The 16,821-nt window shown below is 38.0% G+C and overlaps 1 protein-coding gene across 1 annotated transcript; it reads right to left on the bottom strand.

Annotated features, from left to right (window-relative positions):
- Positions 1 to 4,312: 4,312 nt before the first annotated feature.
- On the bottom strand, positions 4,313 to 14,312 carry LOC139949553 (CMP-N-acetylneuraminate-beta-galactosamide-alpha-2,3-sialyltransferase 2-like). The gene is made up of 7 exons (XM_071947933.1): positions 14,152 to 14,312; positions 12,054 to 12,395; positions 9,976 to 10,163; positions 8,713 to 8,892; positions 6,579 to 6,624; positions 5,872 to 5,991; positions 4,313 to 5,250 (listed from the first exon to the last, which is right to left on the bottom strand). Exons 1-7 carry the CDS (start codon positions 14,173 to 14,175, stop codon positions 5,068 to 5,070), a joined length of 1,083 nt encoding a protein of 360 aa, XP_071804034.1. The 5' UTR covers positions 14,176 to 14,312; the 3' UTR covers positions 4,313 to 5,067.
- Positions 14,313 to 16,821: the final 2,509 nt, after the last annotated feature.

Genomic DNA, 16,821 nt, shown 5'->3' with positions numbered 1-16,821 from the left:
TCATACCGTGGCGGGTGTGCTTTGGCGATTCAAGACTAGGTAATGTGGCATAATCAGCAGCAACTGCCAGAAACACTGTGCAAACCTCTTCGCGAAAAAGTGCAAATTGGTTTATTTTATGTGCATTGTGCAACACAGACGACCTTGTTTGTTCATTTTGCGAAGTACACGTGGGTTCTTTTTTGCGCATTACACAAAGGATACCTTGTTTGTTTGGTTGTTTGTTTGTTTTATTTCCATTTTTACTTTCATACATATACAGAAAATATTGACTAATTATCAATACAAAATGTATCGTAAATTGTAGAACAATACAATAAAGTATGAATCGGGATGACATCAAGAGGACTGGCCTTCTATGGGGGAGCACCAAAGCCTGCAGTCAGAGTTAAAAATTGTGAAAAATACAAACAATATGAATTCCCAACTGAGTGGTCAGTTTAAGGCGGTCGCTAGCGACCACCATAGACATGTCAAATTGGACTTTTATAAACAGTCATAACTTAAAAGTTACAGCCCCCAAATATACTTCCATCATTCGATTGTTTAGAGCGAGTGTTGAGCTTTCGTTTGGTGTGATGTTCAACAGAGGGAGCTATTGAAATATTTTTGTGAAAAACACAGTTGAACATGTTTTTTTTTTTTATTTAATAAAAATTAATATGTGCACCAAAGGGTTATAACCAATCAGCAAACACAAAACTATCCTTGGCAGTGATTATAACTGCAGTAACTTAATATTTCAAGTTGAGTAGAGAAAAATGAGTAGTCTTCTTGAACCAAAAAATAAAAGGTAATATCACCACCTCTCATAAACTTAAAGGATGAATCAGGAAGATCATCAAAATCATTACAACTAATACCATACAGATATAATTCTGAAGAAGCAACAATACTTTTTTTTTTACTTCGGACTTAAGAAGTGAAAGTGATAGGTCTACAGGCCAAGTCACACAGGCCCCGATAACGAGAGCGGAAACGATAACGATAAAAATGCACACCCTCGATTGGTTGAAATGACCCACACACAATATGCCCACTCTCATTCAACCAATCGGGGGCGTGAATTTGTGACTTGCCCTTTAAAATCATCCCATTTCCTGTAATCTTGCTCAGCTGCCTAGGGAAAGCCCCGGGCTGTCAGGGCGCTCCGAGGGCTTTTTCATACACACTATCAACCTCTACCCTCACAGGTACCAATTTATACCACTTGTATTGGTGAAGAGAAGCAATTATAGAAGACATGATATTGGGTTTTTACAAAAAAAAAGTAGGAATATTTCATTGAGAACAAGAACTGACCTATTTAACAGTCTGATTAACATTAAACACAAACTGTAAGCATGTGTTAAGCAATACTTCACAACCCAAGATAACTAGCCCAAGAAACTTGGTTCATAAGACCCCACCCCATAAGACAGTGTATTTATAATGCCTGTTATAGTAAAGCATCTTGCTCAAGGACACGAGTGTCATACATACTGGGATTCGAACCTACACTCTGCTGCCGACAACAGCCAAGCGTTGATCCGGTGAACTAGACCGCTTTGCCCCGAGATACCATCATAAGAGAAAGAGAATGTTTTTTGTAACAAATTATCTATTTACTACCATGACCTTCAATCCCAACAAACCTACTAGTTTTGTTTTGTTTTTGTTTTGTTTTTAGATCCGTTTATTTTCCTTTCATCTTGTTTATATAAATTTTGTTTTTTATTTGTTTATTCATTTATTTATTTATTTATTTATTTATTTATTTATTTACTACTTTATTTATTAATTGATTGTTTGATTGTTTGATATACTTATCTATTTATTTTTATTTATTTATATTTATTAATCCATTATTTATTTTTTTGGATATATTTATGTTGGAAAAGAGCTCATTTCCGTTGCGTGTTATTTTATTTTTTGTTATTTATTTACTGATTCACCTATTTGTTTAGCCATATATTGAATTTTCGTTAATGTTTTGTTGTTTTGTTGTTTTGATTGCTTTATTCATATTTATTTTTAGCTTAGCAAGGAAAATTGTCAAGCAGTATTTTCTGCTTTAAGGCAGTGGACACTATTGGTAATTACTCAAAATAATTATCAGCATAAAACCTCACTTGGTAACGAGTAATGGGGAGAGGTTGATAGTGTAAAACATTGTGAGAAACGGCTCCCTCTGAAGTGACATAGTTTTCGAGAAAGAAATAATTTTCCATGAATTTGATTTTGAGACCTCAAAATCTAGAAGTCTTTTATTCCTATCTGAAAGCACACAAATTTGTCCAACAAGGGTGTTTTTTCTTTCATCATTTTCTCGCAACTTCGATGACCGATTGAGCCCAAATTTTAACAGGCTTGTTATTTTATGCTTATGATGGGATACACCAAGTGAGAACACTGGTCTTTGACATTTACCAATTGTGTACAGTGCCTTTAAGACTAAGGTGTGTTATAAAACACATAGTTACTGGCATAATTTGGTAACTAGTGCAAGTCTATACCCCCTCGCGCCAGTGAATGACCAGAAGAGGGACCTATTTCTCGAGGCAGTCCCTCTTCTGGTCACTCAAAGTCCCTCTGGGGAATAGACGTACACTAATTAACTCTTTTTCACCAGTTCGAGAAGAGCAGCTGATAACACTTATTGCAAAATCCAAGTCCACAACGTGCAGTCTTGATCCTGTTCCTACCTCCTTGATAAAGCTGTACATCAATGAACTGGCTCCCATACTGACCCGCATCGTCAACATGTCATTAGAGACAGGTTATTTCCCAGACCCACTCAAACATGCTCACATTTCTCCGCTCTTGAAAAACCCCAAACTTGACCACGGGGAACTCAAAAACTATCGACCCATTGCCAATATAAAGTTTTTAGGGAAAATAATAGAACGTCTGGCTGTTCAACAAATTCAGGATCATCTGTCCTATAATCATCTACATGCGGCTACTCAATCAGCCTACAGGAAATATCACAGCTGCGAGACGGCTTTGCTACGGGTGTATAATGATCTACTTCTTGCACTCGACAAAGGACAGGAGGCCATTTTGGTACTCTTGGACTATTCGGCTGCTTTTGACACCATCAGTCATAACACCCTCGTTCACCGCCTTAAGGAGAGATTCTGCATTTATGGCAGCGTGCTGAGCTGGGTCAAGTCCTACCTTATAAACAGATCTCATTCTGTGGTGATTGGCAAAAACGAATCTCCATTGCATTATCCGGGTCAAGGCGTTCCACAGGGGTCAGTAGTCGGACCTTTGCTATTCACTCTGTATTCTTCTCCATTGGAAGACGTCATTAACCATCATAGCATCGGCAGCATGATGTATGCTGACGACACTCAAATATACCTTCAAGATATCACCTTCAAGCAAAGGGAAAAATCTTCAAGCATCTTAGATATACAAAATTGCTTGAAAGACATCAAAATTTGGTCAAACAACAATGGTCTGAAACTCAACGATAACAAAACTGAATTCATTCATGTCACCAGTCGCCATAGATCCTGCTCTCCAATTAGCAATATTGCCTTAGATAATATCTCCATTTCCTCAGTTCCTAGGGCTCGCAACCTAGGAGTGACCTTCGATGCTCATCTTTCTATGAATGATCATATTAATGTTTGCCGGGCTGCTTCATTTGCCCTTCACAAAATTGGTAGCATTAGACATTATCTAGATCAGAAATCTGCTGAAAAACTGATCCATTCATTAGTTATGTGCCGTATTGATTCTTGTAATAGTTTATTGTATGGTTTACCTGATCTTCAAATTGGTAAATTACAACGGATTCAAAATACTGCTGCTAGGCTTGTCACTCGTTCTCGCACTCATGATCATATCACCCCTATACTGCAGAATTTACACTGGCTTCCAATTAGGTCTCGTATTGCATTTAAGATATTGGTGTTAACTTATCATTGTCTTCATGGTACAGCCCCTGCTTATCTCCAGGATTTAATTCAACAGTATCAACCGGCTAGAAACCTACGTTCAAAGAACAAACATCTTCTCTCAGCCCCGGCTATCACATCAACATCCTATGGTTCTCGCTCTTTTCAGAACGCTGCTGTACATCTTTGGAACAGTTTACCAAACAATGTCAAGCTGGCTGAAACTACTGATCTATTTAAAACCCGGGTTAAGACACATTTGTTCAATCAATGTGTGGCTGCCTTGGCATTTACTTAAACACCAAGGAGTTTCGTCATACTTTTAAAGTCTCTAGAGTCCAAAGGATTGAATATTCATAACCAAACAACTTAAAACTGAAGCAAATGAAGACACTTGTCAAACTGATGAAGCTTGTGTTGCAATGGTCAAGATACAATCTGAAATTTAATGCCAAACATAAACAATAATAAGATACATGGAGATACATGAACTGGCATTTAACAATAGAAATGTGTACAAACGTAAACTTTGTCAAGAACAAGATCATAATAAATTGTTGAAACAGACTGCAAAACTTTGACTGAAAACTCTGATTTTGCCTTGTAAACTGTAAGTCAAACTGTTGCAGAATATAAAGAGAAAAATATGCTTACCGAATTGGGCTTTCTACACTGGATGAAATTATAGAGAACTTGAGAAATATTCTGAAAAGCTGGAACTATCATGTTAAAACAACCACATGTAATGTAAAAAGGCTGCACAATGGAATGCAGTGGGGGCAAGCATGGGCTGCATGTACTGCATATAACATAACCCACACATGTACTCTGTGTGGGGCTATGGGGGACGTTGACCTCATTAGCATACACAGGATGACCTTAATGCACTGTCACTAGGCTACTTGGCTGAAAGGTCATGCACTGCAAAATGGGTACATATTAATTACAACTTAAAGGTAACACACATGAATAAGCCAAACTCACTGCACAAACTGCTGCAGTGACACAATGTTATCACAGTTAATTTATTCTTTTTCGCCTTTTCAAGTTATTTCATTCTCTTTCTAAGCGCATAGGGACCTCACGGTGATATGCGCTATATAAGAACCATCTATTATTATTATTAACTCATTGTCAGTCGATATGAGTATAATTACATTCAGACTCCTTGATGTTCTTATCTTACACCCCTATAGATCTTAATCTTTCCTTCTTCGCTGAGACGCTCAAGTAGGTTCTCCTCAAAGGAGTGTTTATGAGGAGAGACGAGTTGATAGATGAAGTTCCAGGGCCCTGCGTCTGGCTCCCAGTAGTGGTCCCACGCTCCATATGACGATGCACCAAAACCAAAAACATTCACCTGTGAACAAAATTAAAAAACAAAACACTGTTCCGATCAATATCTGTGAATCATTGTTTTATTTTTAAAATGGCTTTCCAATGATATTAATTTGATAGCAGTATAATTTTATTTTAAACTTGGATGAACATATTTTAAAGGCACTGGGCACCTTTGGTAATTATTTGTCAAAGACTAGTATTCTCACTCGGTGTATCCCTAAGTATGCATAAAATAACACATCTGTGAATATTTGTATTCAATTGGTCATCATACAGTTGCAAGAATGAGAGAAAAAAAACACAATTTTGAGCACAATTTATGTGCTTTCAGATGCCTAAAAAAGGCTTCAGGCCTGCAGTCATTTAATAATGAGTGAAAAATTACCTTTTTCTCAAAAACTACGCCACATCAGAGGGAGCCGTTTTTTTATATCAATAGCTTTCCACTGCTTGCGAGTAAGTTTTTATGCTAATAATATCTTTAAATAATTACCAATATAGTGTCCAGTGCCTTTAAAACACCTTCCCAATCATATTCATTTTATAGCCCACTGTTAGTCCAATCCATAAGCAAAGTGTCCCTTTGAAAATATGCATAGAAGATGTTTTGCAACACGGCCCTTCAAGTCTAGCAACCTACCTCATCACAGATGTGGAATGAGAAAAGTAACATCATAAATCCTGTTGAGGGCCAATTTTCCTTGTCACCAATCCAGTTTTGTTTGGCGTAGTACATCAGCGCAGGGTTCAAGAGTAAAACCTACGAGGTAAGGATGAAAATACTATCCCTCCCAATAATTGCTCAAAAAATCAGTTAGACATCAGCATATGCTAAAAGTTAATGCAATACACAACAAATAAACATAAATGCATGCTGCAATAATTAAAACAAGAAATTTAACGATAAAAACAAAAGAAAACATCTTAAAATCCCCAAAACAAATCCCCTAACTTTGGATGAATAAAAACCCCCGATGTACAACCCCCGAAAAAAAAACCCAGCTATGTGGGTCAGGGGCTACACTCAGAAAATAAACTACTATTAAAAACAAAAGAAAACATCTTAAAATCCCCAAAACAAATCCCATAACTTTGGATGAATAAAACCCCCGATGTACAACCCCCGAAAAAAAAAAAAACCAGCTATGTGGGTCAGGGGCTACACTCAGAAAATAAACTATTACTACTGTGCAGGCTGCTAACCTGATTCTGCTAAGCATAATTTTACTGTGCTTAGCATATTTTGTTGTACTTAAAAATAGGCAGCTCTATGAAATTGGGCCCAGAATGGATATTTATCCCAGGTTTTTTTCCCATGAATGGGAAATGATTAAAATAGTGGCTCACCTTTGATTTATCGACGTCAATGTAACGATACACCGGAGCATAAGTCCTGTTGACAAATTAAATAAAAAGGAGGTTAGGTTTTTCAAGTATAATAATACAAATGATAAAACAGCATTTATAGTGCTTTCTGGATCACGGATCCCATGCACTTTACAATTTAAAAAGGCTATGTTTACAAAGATAGGCCTACACTAGAAAAAAAAACCCAGCTGTATAGACGATGTGACCCATGTTAACATTCAAACTGCCTTTTGTTGACAAAACACTGTATACGTCATGTTTTGCCGGGCAAAAAGACGCGTAGTCATGGTATGATTGCATACACTTTCTAGCTGGCTGCCAAAACACAAAGGTTTTGCCCGGCGGTATGCGCGCAAATTATGTTATGATTTTCGAGTGACGTCAGAGGTCACATCGTCTATTTTATACAAAGATTAAAACACTAAAACTAACTAAAGAAAAAACGGCACCAAGACCATTAACCACGTGACCTATTTCAAAACCCGACTAGAAAAGTGATGTAGAAATCTTAGTAAATAAACACACAAGTAATGAGCTAGAACACAAACAGGGACTTAGTATGGATTGTACTTAAGGCCAAGTAAAATAAATAACATGTTGCTTGTCCCGGCCCGCCTCTTTTTTGGCGGTCGCACCAATTTCTTTGTTAAATGTTATTTATAAAATAACAATTTAAAAAGGTAAAAAATCATTGAAATCAATTTACATATTGTTGATAGCTACATGTACATGTATTTTAAATATACCCTTCATTTTTATTGAGCAATTTCATCATCTTTCTTACATGTAGGCCTATACAAAAAAATCACAATGCATAATGAGAAACTTGGTACTTTGAAACGTTTTGCCCTTCACGTTTGCATGCCGCAGTTCTATGCACCCAGGGCGTGATGCCACACACACATAATAACTTTAGAGCAAAAGCAAGAATAACTCTTTGGAAAAAATAACAATGTATCAAACTGTCCAAATGGACACAGAAACACACACAGCATTTGAGGACATACAGAACATACTCATAAAACCATAAAACCATCTTCAAATACGATATGGCGGACATCTTAGACATGGTTGCCATCTTGAACAAAAAAATAAGAAATGAAAATAACAACCGACAAGGACCTCCCTCACCAATTTTTTCAAAAAGTCCGTACGAGCAACATGTTATTGGTATTTTATTTTACTTTGCCTCGTCCATATAACTAGAACATTCCAGGCCTGAAACTACACTCAGGTATATACTTTTATTTTAATATCATATTTATGTCATTTCTCGGGTACACACAAATTAACATAATGCATAGAAATAACGTAATAACATTATACAGCTACATGTACATGTATAGCAATGAGCAATTTAAATACAGGAAGTAAAAGGTAACAGCTGGAGCCGAAAGCTTTGCCTAAAAGAAAACCACTTGCTGTCAAGAGGCACTCCTCTCCAGCTGGTCCTAAAGACCGCTAATATAAATATTCAAATACAAACAGCAATAACGCACATACAAAAATATTACAAACATTCATAAAAATACAATTGTACGTATGCAACCAATAAACGTAATATATAAAAATAAAATGGGATGATCAAGTATGCTATGTTTTGGTCTCTGCTTAAAAGGCAGTGGATCCTATCTGACTATTGGTAATTACTCAAAATAACTGTTAGCATAAAAACTTACTTGGTAGTAAGTAATGGGGAGCTGTTGATAGTACAAAACATTGTGAGAAACAGCTTCCTCTGAAGTGACTTAGTTTTCGAGAAAGAAGTAATTTACCACAAATTTGATTTCAAGACCTCAGAATAAGATTTTGAGGTCTCAAAATTAGCATCTGAAAGCACACAACTTCATGTGACAAGGGTGTTTTTTCAATTGTGTTGACAATTAATTTGGCCGACAGCTCAAATCAGTTAACATGGTTAGACACAAACCAATATCGCGAAAAATTACTTTTTTCTCGAAAACGTTATTTCAGAGGGAGCCGTTTTCTCACCATGTTTTATACCGTCAACCTCTCCCGATTACTCGTCACCAAGTGAGGTTTTATGCTAATAATTATTTTGAGTAATTACTAATAGTGTCCACTGCCTTTAAAGGTATAGTTTCCTCCTCACCAGGTTATTTTTCCATCAGTGAGAGCGCTGACCAACCAATTAATGTCATTGATCCCAAAAGGCACCATGACAAAATGGGCTCCTTTCTTTACATTAGTGAAACTGACTGGGTACGCCAAGCGATGAGTTTCTTTAGATCCGACATCGTCCTCGTAGCCCTCTGTTGGTGCATAATTCACTCTGAAACATGACCAAGACAAATAGAATTTGTAAATTGCATTTATTAAAAAATAAAGACCAACGCAGCCAAAGGCTGAACTGCAGTCATATAACAAGGATATCAATGTACTGTACAATACACCAATTTTAAAGAGTTAAAAGTACAAGAAAATAATCAAATATAAAACAAGTACTACCATAGCCTTGATTCAAGGCTGTTGGCGTAGTGTGCCCTGGCCCAGTGCGGCACGATTCTGCATACACGAACAACGTACATGTACATATCATGTGCAAGTAAGTACTCATATGTAAAGTATGTGTACTGTACAGATGGTACATATCATGTACAGTAAGTGTACATAGGCTGTACACGTATTGTACTATGCACGCTTTGTGTTATTGTATGGGGGTGCGCTGGCGGAATTTAGTGGCAGGTCGCGGCTGGCTGGAGCGCCTTGATCAAGGCTAGTACTACCCATGTATTGTGACATCACACTTTACTTACACTAACAGTAGCAACTACGACTGATTTGCAGCAATATTTTTTATCCAGGTTTTTTTTCCCCGCAACATTTAGAACAATTTGTTTTATACATTGTAAATATTTGTCTCTCCTTAATCAATTATTTCTTAAATAATGTGAAATAGTGTGATTTTTTCTTATTTTTAATCTCTGTATATTTTCCTGTAATCCGACCTCCGGTCGCCATGGGAATATGTTTTTACAATAATAAACCAATAAATGGATGAATGAATGAAGGTCAATCTTAGCTCTTTGTGAAATTGACCACAGAGATTCATTACTCGGTCAAGAAAACATGAACCCATTACTCCGAACCTTACTAGCACTCCAAAGGCTTCCTATTCATGCTCGAATTATCTTACAATTCTCCTCTAAACACTTCAATGCTGTCATGGAAGTGGTCCAAGTAACTTAAAAGATTTGAGCCAAATTTCATGGCTCTGCTAACCGCAGAATTCTGTGCTTATGATCACCATCTTCCGCTCGCACGGCATACATCAAATTTCTGAGACAGCTGTGTAAGCGTAGAATGCCTAGTAACGTTGGTGAACAATCAAACTAACTTTGCTGAATACTCGTACCTTATAACGCGATGGTGAGAATCAATGAGTTTTCCATATTTTGAATTTCTCAAATTGCCCGAGTTACCAACGACAGCACATCTGATGCAGCACTCATCTTGTCTATGGTTCAGCGGCTGCTTCTCAGGGATGAGTTTGAAGACTTTGTCGAGGACGTCTGAGATGTTCTCACCTTGGTTACGAATTGACTGAAGGAGATAAGCAAGTCAGATTTGAAACTTTGCATGGTGGAACAATGATGTCGTTTGCGGTAACACCATGTAATGATTATTATCTCTAAATGAGTTGGGGTTGTTCTGAAAAGAACCATGGCTTTCAACTCATCAAACTAAATCCGCATTACTAAAGCGGCATGCAGCATCAGAGTCCAGCTTTCCAAAAAGATGATCGAAGCAGACTTATCGAAACCTCAAGATTGAAATCTACCTAGCTAAATGTAGGTAGATTTTGTTCTTTTCAGAACTTGTCTTGCTTTATATTCTACTACCGCGGAGAAGACTTTTGGAACTCGTAAGATTTCTCAGTTCTGAAAAAAACTGTCCCGGTAGAAACACACAGACAACTTTGAGTTAACATGTAGTTATGTTTGCGGTAACACCATGTCATGATAATCTCTGAATAACATTTCTGATAGGTTTAACTTGACATTTTGACATGTACGATAAATATGCTTTGATCATCTTCTTGAGAAAGCTGGACTCTGATGCTGCACGCTGCTTTAGTAATGCGGATTTAGTTTGATGTTGAGTTGAAACCTACGGTAAGTTACCAAAAACCAAAGAGAAAGAACCAACAGACTAAAATAGGCCTATTTGGGGTCTATCGATTCATGTACCTCACTATGCAATGCCTTAAATCCCATACTTTATTTTATTTATGACTAATAAACTTGTCTGTGCCTTCTTCTTTTCCCACAGATATCCCACTTTCAGCTTGCCACATGCATTCACTATTTTATTTCTTTGTCTCCCCATTGCCACCTTTGACTCTGTCCTTTGTGATTCCGTCGGAGTAAAACCAGCCTGAACCCCCCCCCCCCCAAATCTTTCTGCCACTCTCTGCCTCCCCTATATTCAATTTCAATACAATTCAATTAATAGGCCTATGCTTGTTGTGTGTTCTGACTTTCTCTATCTCTCTCTATTCATGTATAAATTTCCACTTCACTGCTTATAAATGTTACACTTCTAAAGTGTAAGTACCTGTATGTCTATGTGTTGCGTTGTTATTTGTGACCCGCAGACGCTACGTGAAAATGAGTCAGATGTTGACAATTTCAAGAGTTGAGTTGTATGCATGGCTGGAAAGAACACACCAGCAGTAGTTTGGTATTTTTATGTCTAAGCTTTGGGGTGTGTTGCATTGCTGAGTTACATGTTCTCCCGTTTGAATTTAGCCAATACATCATTTTTTCTGAAAAACGAATTACAAGTAAAGTGATGTTTTAAACTACCACTTTGCGCGAAAAGATACAAATTAGACATAAGTATGATCACAAAATTGTTGTATTCATAGCTTTATAGCATTTTTTTTCACACATTAAGCTGTCCAAAACTTAATAATGCATTGGGCGACATCTGACTCATTTTCACATAGCGGGTCACATTTTAGTTTATGACATGTTTGAGAACGACTTGCTAGGGTTGAAATGTCAAGCCTTTTAACTTTTGTTTGCATATTTTTATTTTTTTTACTTGTAGGTCATTTGGGTTGGTGAGCAGTTGCATTAGCTAATTCTATTTTCCAATTTGATAATAATATTTTTATAATATTAATTCTGGTTGCAGAGCCAAGGGTGCTCAGAAAGCGAACATACATCATTGTACGTGTAAACACTATTGACACCTTGTACACACATCACACGAGGCAACTGGATGCCATGCTCACCATTTTTGTGGTCAATAGGTTTACATGTAAACGCTGCGATGCCTAAAATGCGCACTTCACTTAATAAACGCACAGCGACATTGACCACCAAAACAGCACATTAAAAGATTATTCTGATGATGACATCAGGTCAGCCGATAATTATTTGGAGTAATTACCAATAGTGTACACTGCCTTTAACCTCTTCTTACCAGCCACCACTTCTTCACGTCCTTACTCAGCTCCTCATTCCGTCTACTCCACACTGGACTTATGCTGTTATTAAACCGGCTGTCGAACCACGCTGACGACCCTGGTTGCCACAGCCTCTTACATGTTTTGTTACAGCTCTTGTCAACATCACTGTTAGGCGACTGGAAATACCTGGCGAGGCTGTGGCAGTTTTCCCCCTCACAGTAGGAATTCGGTCTTCCTCTAAATGTGTTTGTATAAATGATTTCTAACTTTCGTCGATTCATGTAGGTTACCAATGAGAGGATGGTCAGCACTATTAGAGCCACTATTTGTAGGTATTTTCTCCAAAGTCGCCTCATCTGACAATGAAAAATAAAAGAAAAAAATTGACTCTGTTACATAAATTATTTAAAAAACGAGAACACAGAATTAGCTGCTGCAAACTTCATATAAATTAAAGCCCCAGGGTCATACTTCCTGATCCTGTGAATGCGAGAATTTTTTTTTTGCAGCAGTTCAACTCTGCTCAACTCACTTGCGAATATCGCTGCGAGGGGAGAGTTATGACGTAAAATTCAAGACAAATTCTCTTTGCATTCGCATGAAGTATGAACCGGGCTTAAATATAGGACCGATGGTATTATGCAAAAGTTAGTTAATGGATAGTTGCGATAACGAAACCCTCCTGCCGACGGCGGAGCCGGAGGGTTACGAGTCACTTCAATCGAAAAACGGCGAAATGGTCAACACGTACAATTTCAACAGCTAGTCAACAGATTTGCTCAATTTTTTTCCCCCTTTCGAAAATCATGACTTAAATTCGAAGAACACGACCTTAATCCTCAATATCTAATGAATAACATTCAACACACTATTGAGAAAGTATTTTGAACTAAAGTACAAAAACTTACCAGATCCCGGAACGAAACAGTCCCAGGTTCTATTTTGAACCTGTCGCTTGGCCATTTTGTGACTTCCCGATGTTCATTGCTGTTAGACTAAACCATTCTGTAAAAGGGGTGTTATAAGGCAGCGCGGCAGTGCGTGTGCGTTGTCCGTTTACTATGCCCGCTGTTTACTCACTTAAAGCACTGCTGCACTGCAGCACCCCTTGTAACACCCCTTTTACAGAATGGTTTAGTCAAACTCGGCTGCGGCTCGGTCGGCTGGTACCTGCGGTTAGGTTCAGCCTTTGGGGCTGCGCATGGTAACCAGCGACAGGTTCAAAAATAGAATCTGGGAAATTTGTGACTGTTTCGCTCCCGGAATCTGGTAAGTTTTTGTCCTTTTTTTCAAAATATTTTCTCAATTGTGTTTTTGAATCTTATTCATTAGACATTGAGGATTACGTTCGTGTTCATAGAATTTGTGTCATCGTTTTTTAAAGTGGTAAAAAATGAGCAAATCTGTTGATTAAAATATTTCGCCGTTTTCCGATTGAAGCGACTCCTAACCCTCCGGCTACGCCGTCGGCAGGAGGGTTACGTTATCGCAACTAGTCAATGGACTGACGTTTCGACCCTAGCCTAAGCCTAGGAGAGTTTATCGTTTATCTGTGTACAGGTGAGGAAGAGTCATATATAGGGCAAGTTGCGATAACGTAACCCTCCTCCCGACGCCGTCCAGGCCAGGAGGGTTACGTTATCGCAACTAATATAGGGCTAGACCTACCTACAGATAGACTGTGCCTGCGCAATCGGCGTGTCATCCTTCTCGATCAAAAGAAATGGCAAAAAAAAAGCTTTTTAATCTGCACCCAAGTTTTTTGTTGGATTTTGTCTTGTGCTTTTGTCTGCACTTTGTCTATTTTCTTTCTTCACTTTGTCTATTTTCTTTCTTCACTTGCACCTTACGGCTGTGACGCCACGCTGCACCCAGCCCAGTTTAGCCAAATTTGTGCTGCAAAGGGATCACACTAAACTGTACTCATTTAAAAAAACAAGACTCAATAGATGAATGGTGCCAGTGCATGATCAATAACAAAACACTCTGCTTAGCATGCTTAGTCTTACTTGACAATTTATTTCAAAATTAAACAAACGTTTTACTGCTCTCAAATTGTAATATTGATAAGACTAACATTATAAATTATAACAATTTCACACATTATCTTACCATGGAGCTTTTACATCCAGCCATTCATGCCACTCGAAGTCATCACTATGGTACGGATCTCGCTAGCTAGCTAGCTGCAATGCGAAAGTGTAGATGATGTTTTTGTTTTAAGCGTCCTGGCAGAAAACGCCCTCAACGTTTGGTAAATCCAAGCAATATAATTGTATCCGCGGTGTGGCGTTTTTTTTTTATGTCCGGGACGAACGTGGGTAATGGGAAACTTTTGCCAAGCACCAAGAGAGGGCGCTCTTCACCAGGTAATGTCAACAACTAATAGGAATAGAAAATCATGAGTGACGGTCACTGACAGCAAATACCTTGTGTTTTGCGTGTTTTTGATTGTGTATTTTAGATTTAGCCAAACTGTATTTTGTTTTTCATAAACCATTGCCAGCATAAACCAAACTGTTCTGGAACAGGACGTACTGGACACGAGTTCCCCAAGGGTAATAAGCGGTGTGCATGAGTTTTGGGGGTGTTTCTTCTAGGGTAATAGCAAAAATTCCAAAATGCTGACATAGGCCCCTACCAAAACTTGAGAAGAAATCTGAAGTTAAGTTGTATGACAATGTATCTGATTTAATCTCAAGAGGCTGAGAGACTTCTAAATATTTTTTGAGTATTTTTGAATTTTTGGCATTTACCATTGTTTGCGTTAGGAGTTGTGCACCCTTACCTGGTAGGCCCCAGGTCAAAATTCCAGTTGAACCTAGTTAACTGGGGTCAACTGGTTCAACTGGATAGTGACTAAACTCGTCCATTTTCCATATTAACCAACTGGTTTGGACTAGGTTTAACTGTGTTCAACTAGGTTGAAATTATAAACCAGTTGGTCTCTGTCCATTTTCCATATTAAACCAACTGGTTATAACTGTGTTTAACTAGTTTATCAACTGGTTTCAACTAGTTCCAGTCAAACCCAGTTTAACTAGGTTCAACTGGAATTTCGACCTGGGTCTGCTGCCCTCTAGTGGCAGAGCTTTCAAAAAGTCTCCCATTATCTGCTTCGTCCTGGAAAAAGCCCACCACACACCGGGGTTGACCCAGGGAAGCTAAACGAACGCACCCATAGAAAACTGTACAAACGTCTTCTGAAAGCGCCCTCTATTGAATCATCCTCCTCCAGTTAATTTCCCAGGGGACCGAATCTGTAGGGCAGAATTCCCCTATAGACACCAGCTCAGATGTTTTTTTATTGTCATTAAACATTGTTTGCCGTCGCGAACAATGTAAGCTTTCAATTTGATTGTTTGTACTGGTTTTCAATGAATAAGCCATTCGTCATTCGATCGTGGAGCGTTATTGCTTCCATCCATCTGAAAGTACTGATAGTGAACTGCATAATAAACAAAATAATAAAAAAACAAACGAAAGTGACACCTTGCCTTGGATTGGGCAAGTTGGTCTATGCAAAGTGTTGGAAAATGAGTTAAAAATGAAAGCCACGCACTTTCGAGGCTTTGTAAAACATGGACACTTTTAAAACATATCAACAGTTACAAACGCTTAGATCAACTCACCCGATTCAACATTGCGTCCATTTAAAGGATTTTGTACTTTCTGTACGACACAAAACAATGTCCACGTATTTATATAAACTTACACAGAATGGATGATTTTATATTGCCATAAAAGGCAGTGGACACTGTTGGTAATAAAATTATCAAAGACTAACCCTCACAGTTGGTGTACAAACCTGTAAAAATTTGAGCTCAATCGGTCATCGAACTTGCGAGATATTAACGAAAGGAAAATACACCCCTATGTCACACGAAGTTGTGTGCATTTAGGTTGATTTCGAGACCTCAAGTTCTAAATCTGAGGACTCGAAATCAAATTCGTGGAAAATTACTTCTTTCTCGAAGATTATGGCACTTCAGAGGGAGCAGTTTCTCACGATGTTTTATACCATCAACCTCTCCCCATTACCCGTCATCAAGAAAGGTTTATGCTAACAATTATTTTGAGTAATTACAAATAGTGTCCACTACCTTTAATTTAAAAAGTTATAAAAGCAAACAATAGGCATATATATTTCCTCTTTATAGACCCAAGTATCAAATCGCTTACAGCATGCAGAGACAAACTGCTAAAAAAGGGTATTTCCAACCCAAATTGCTGCAGGCCGCAAAGTGGCCAGGCCGAACTTGCGTTCAATAATACCAAAAAAAAAAGAAACAATTAATGAACTATGTACACAATTTTAATATAAAACTTTAGGTATAACCACTACTGACAATAGTAAGTGCATTAAAAACCCTGCAATCCAGAAATAAAGACAATAATTTGCACATAAAACAAAATTGTTTGTTCACAGTGAGTAGTTGGAAGCATTGTCTTCATTTGGAAGGCATTTACTGAGTGAAAATAGGTGACAAGCTGAAATGAATATAAAATAGTTGTTAAAGGAACACGCTGCCTTGGACCGGAGGAGTTGGTCTATAAAAAGCGTCTTGCAACCGTTTTCTATAAAATGCATATGGTTGGAGAGATGTTGTAAAAGTAGAATACTATGATCCACACAATTTGCCTCGAAATGGCGTGGTTTTCCTTTTACTGTGCGAACTAACACGGTCGGCCATTTATGGGAGTCAAAAGTTTGATTCCCATAAATGGCCGACCGTGTTAGTCGACGAGGTAAAAGGAAAACCGTGCAATTTCGAGGCATGT

The sequence above is a fragment of the Asterias amurensis genome, chromosome 17 (assembly GCF_032118995.1).
Source record: "Asterias amurensis chromosome 17, ASM3211899v1".
NCBI classification, from domain to species: domain Eukaryota; kingdom Metazoa; phylum Echinodermata; class Asteroidea; order Forcipulatida; family Asteriidae; genus Asterias; species Asterias amurensis.
The sequence above is the reverse complement of the archived record's forward strand: the minus strand, read 5'-3'. Positions and strand labels throughout refer to the sequence as shown.

What these genes read in the sequence shown, in the direction of transcription:
- LOC139949553 (XM_071947933.1), bottom strand. Translation starts at nt 14,175, where the DNA reads ATGGCTGGATGTAAAAGCTCCATG. An exon ending in ACTGATGGAAAAATAACCTG is followed by an intron (nt 6,625 to 8,712) that starts GTGAGGAGGAAA and finishes ATTTGTCAACAG; the next exon opens with GACTTATGCTCCGGTGTATC. An exon ending in CATTCCACATCTGTGATGAG is followed by an intron (nt 5,251 to 5,871) that starts GTAGGTTGCTAG and finishes TTTTGTTCACAG; the next exon opens with GTGAATGTTTTTGGTTTTGG.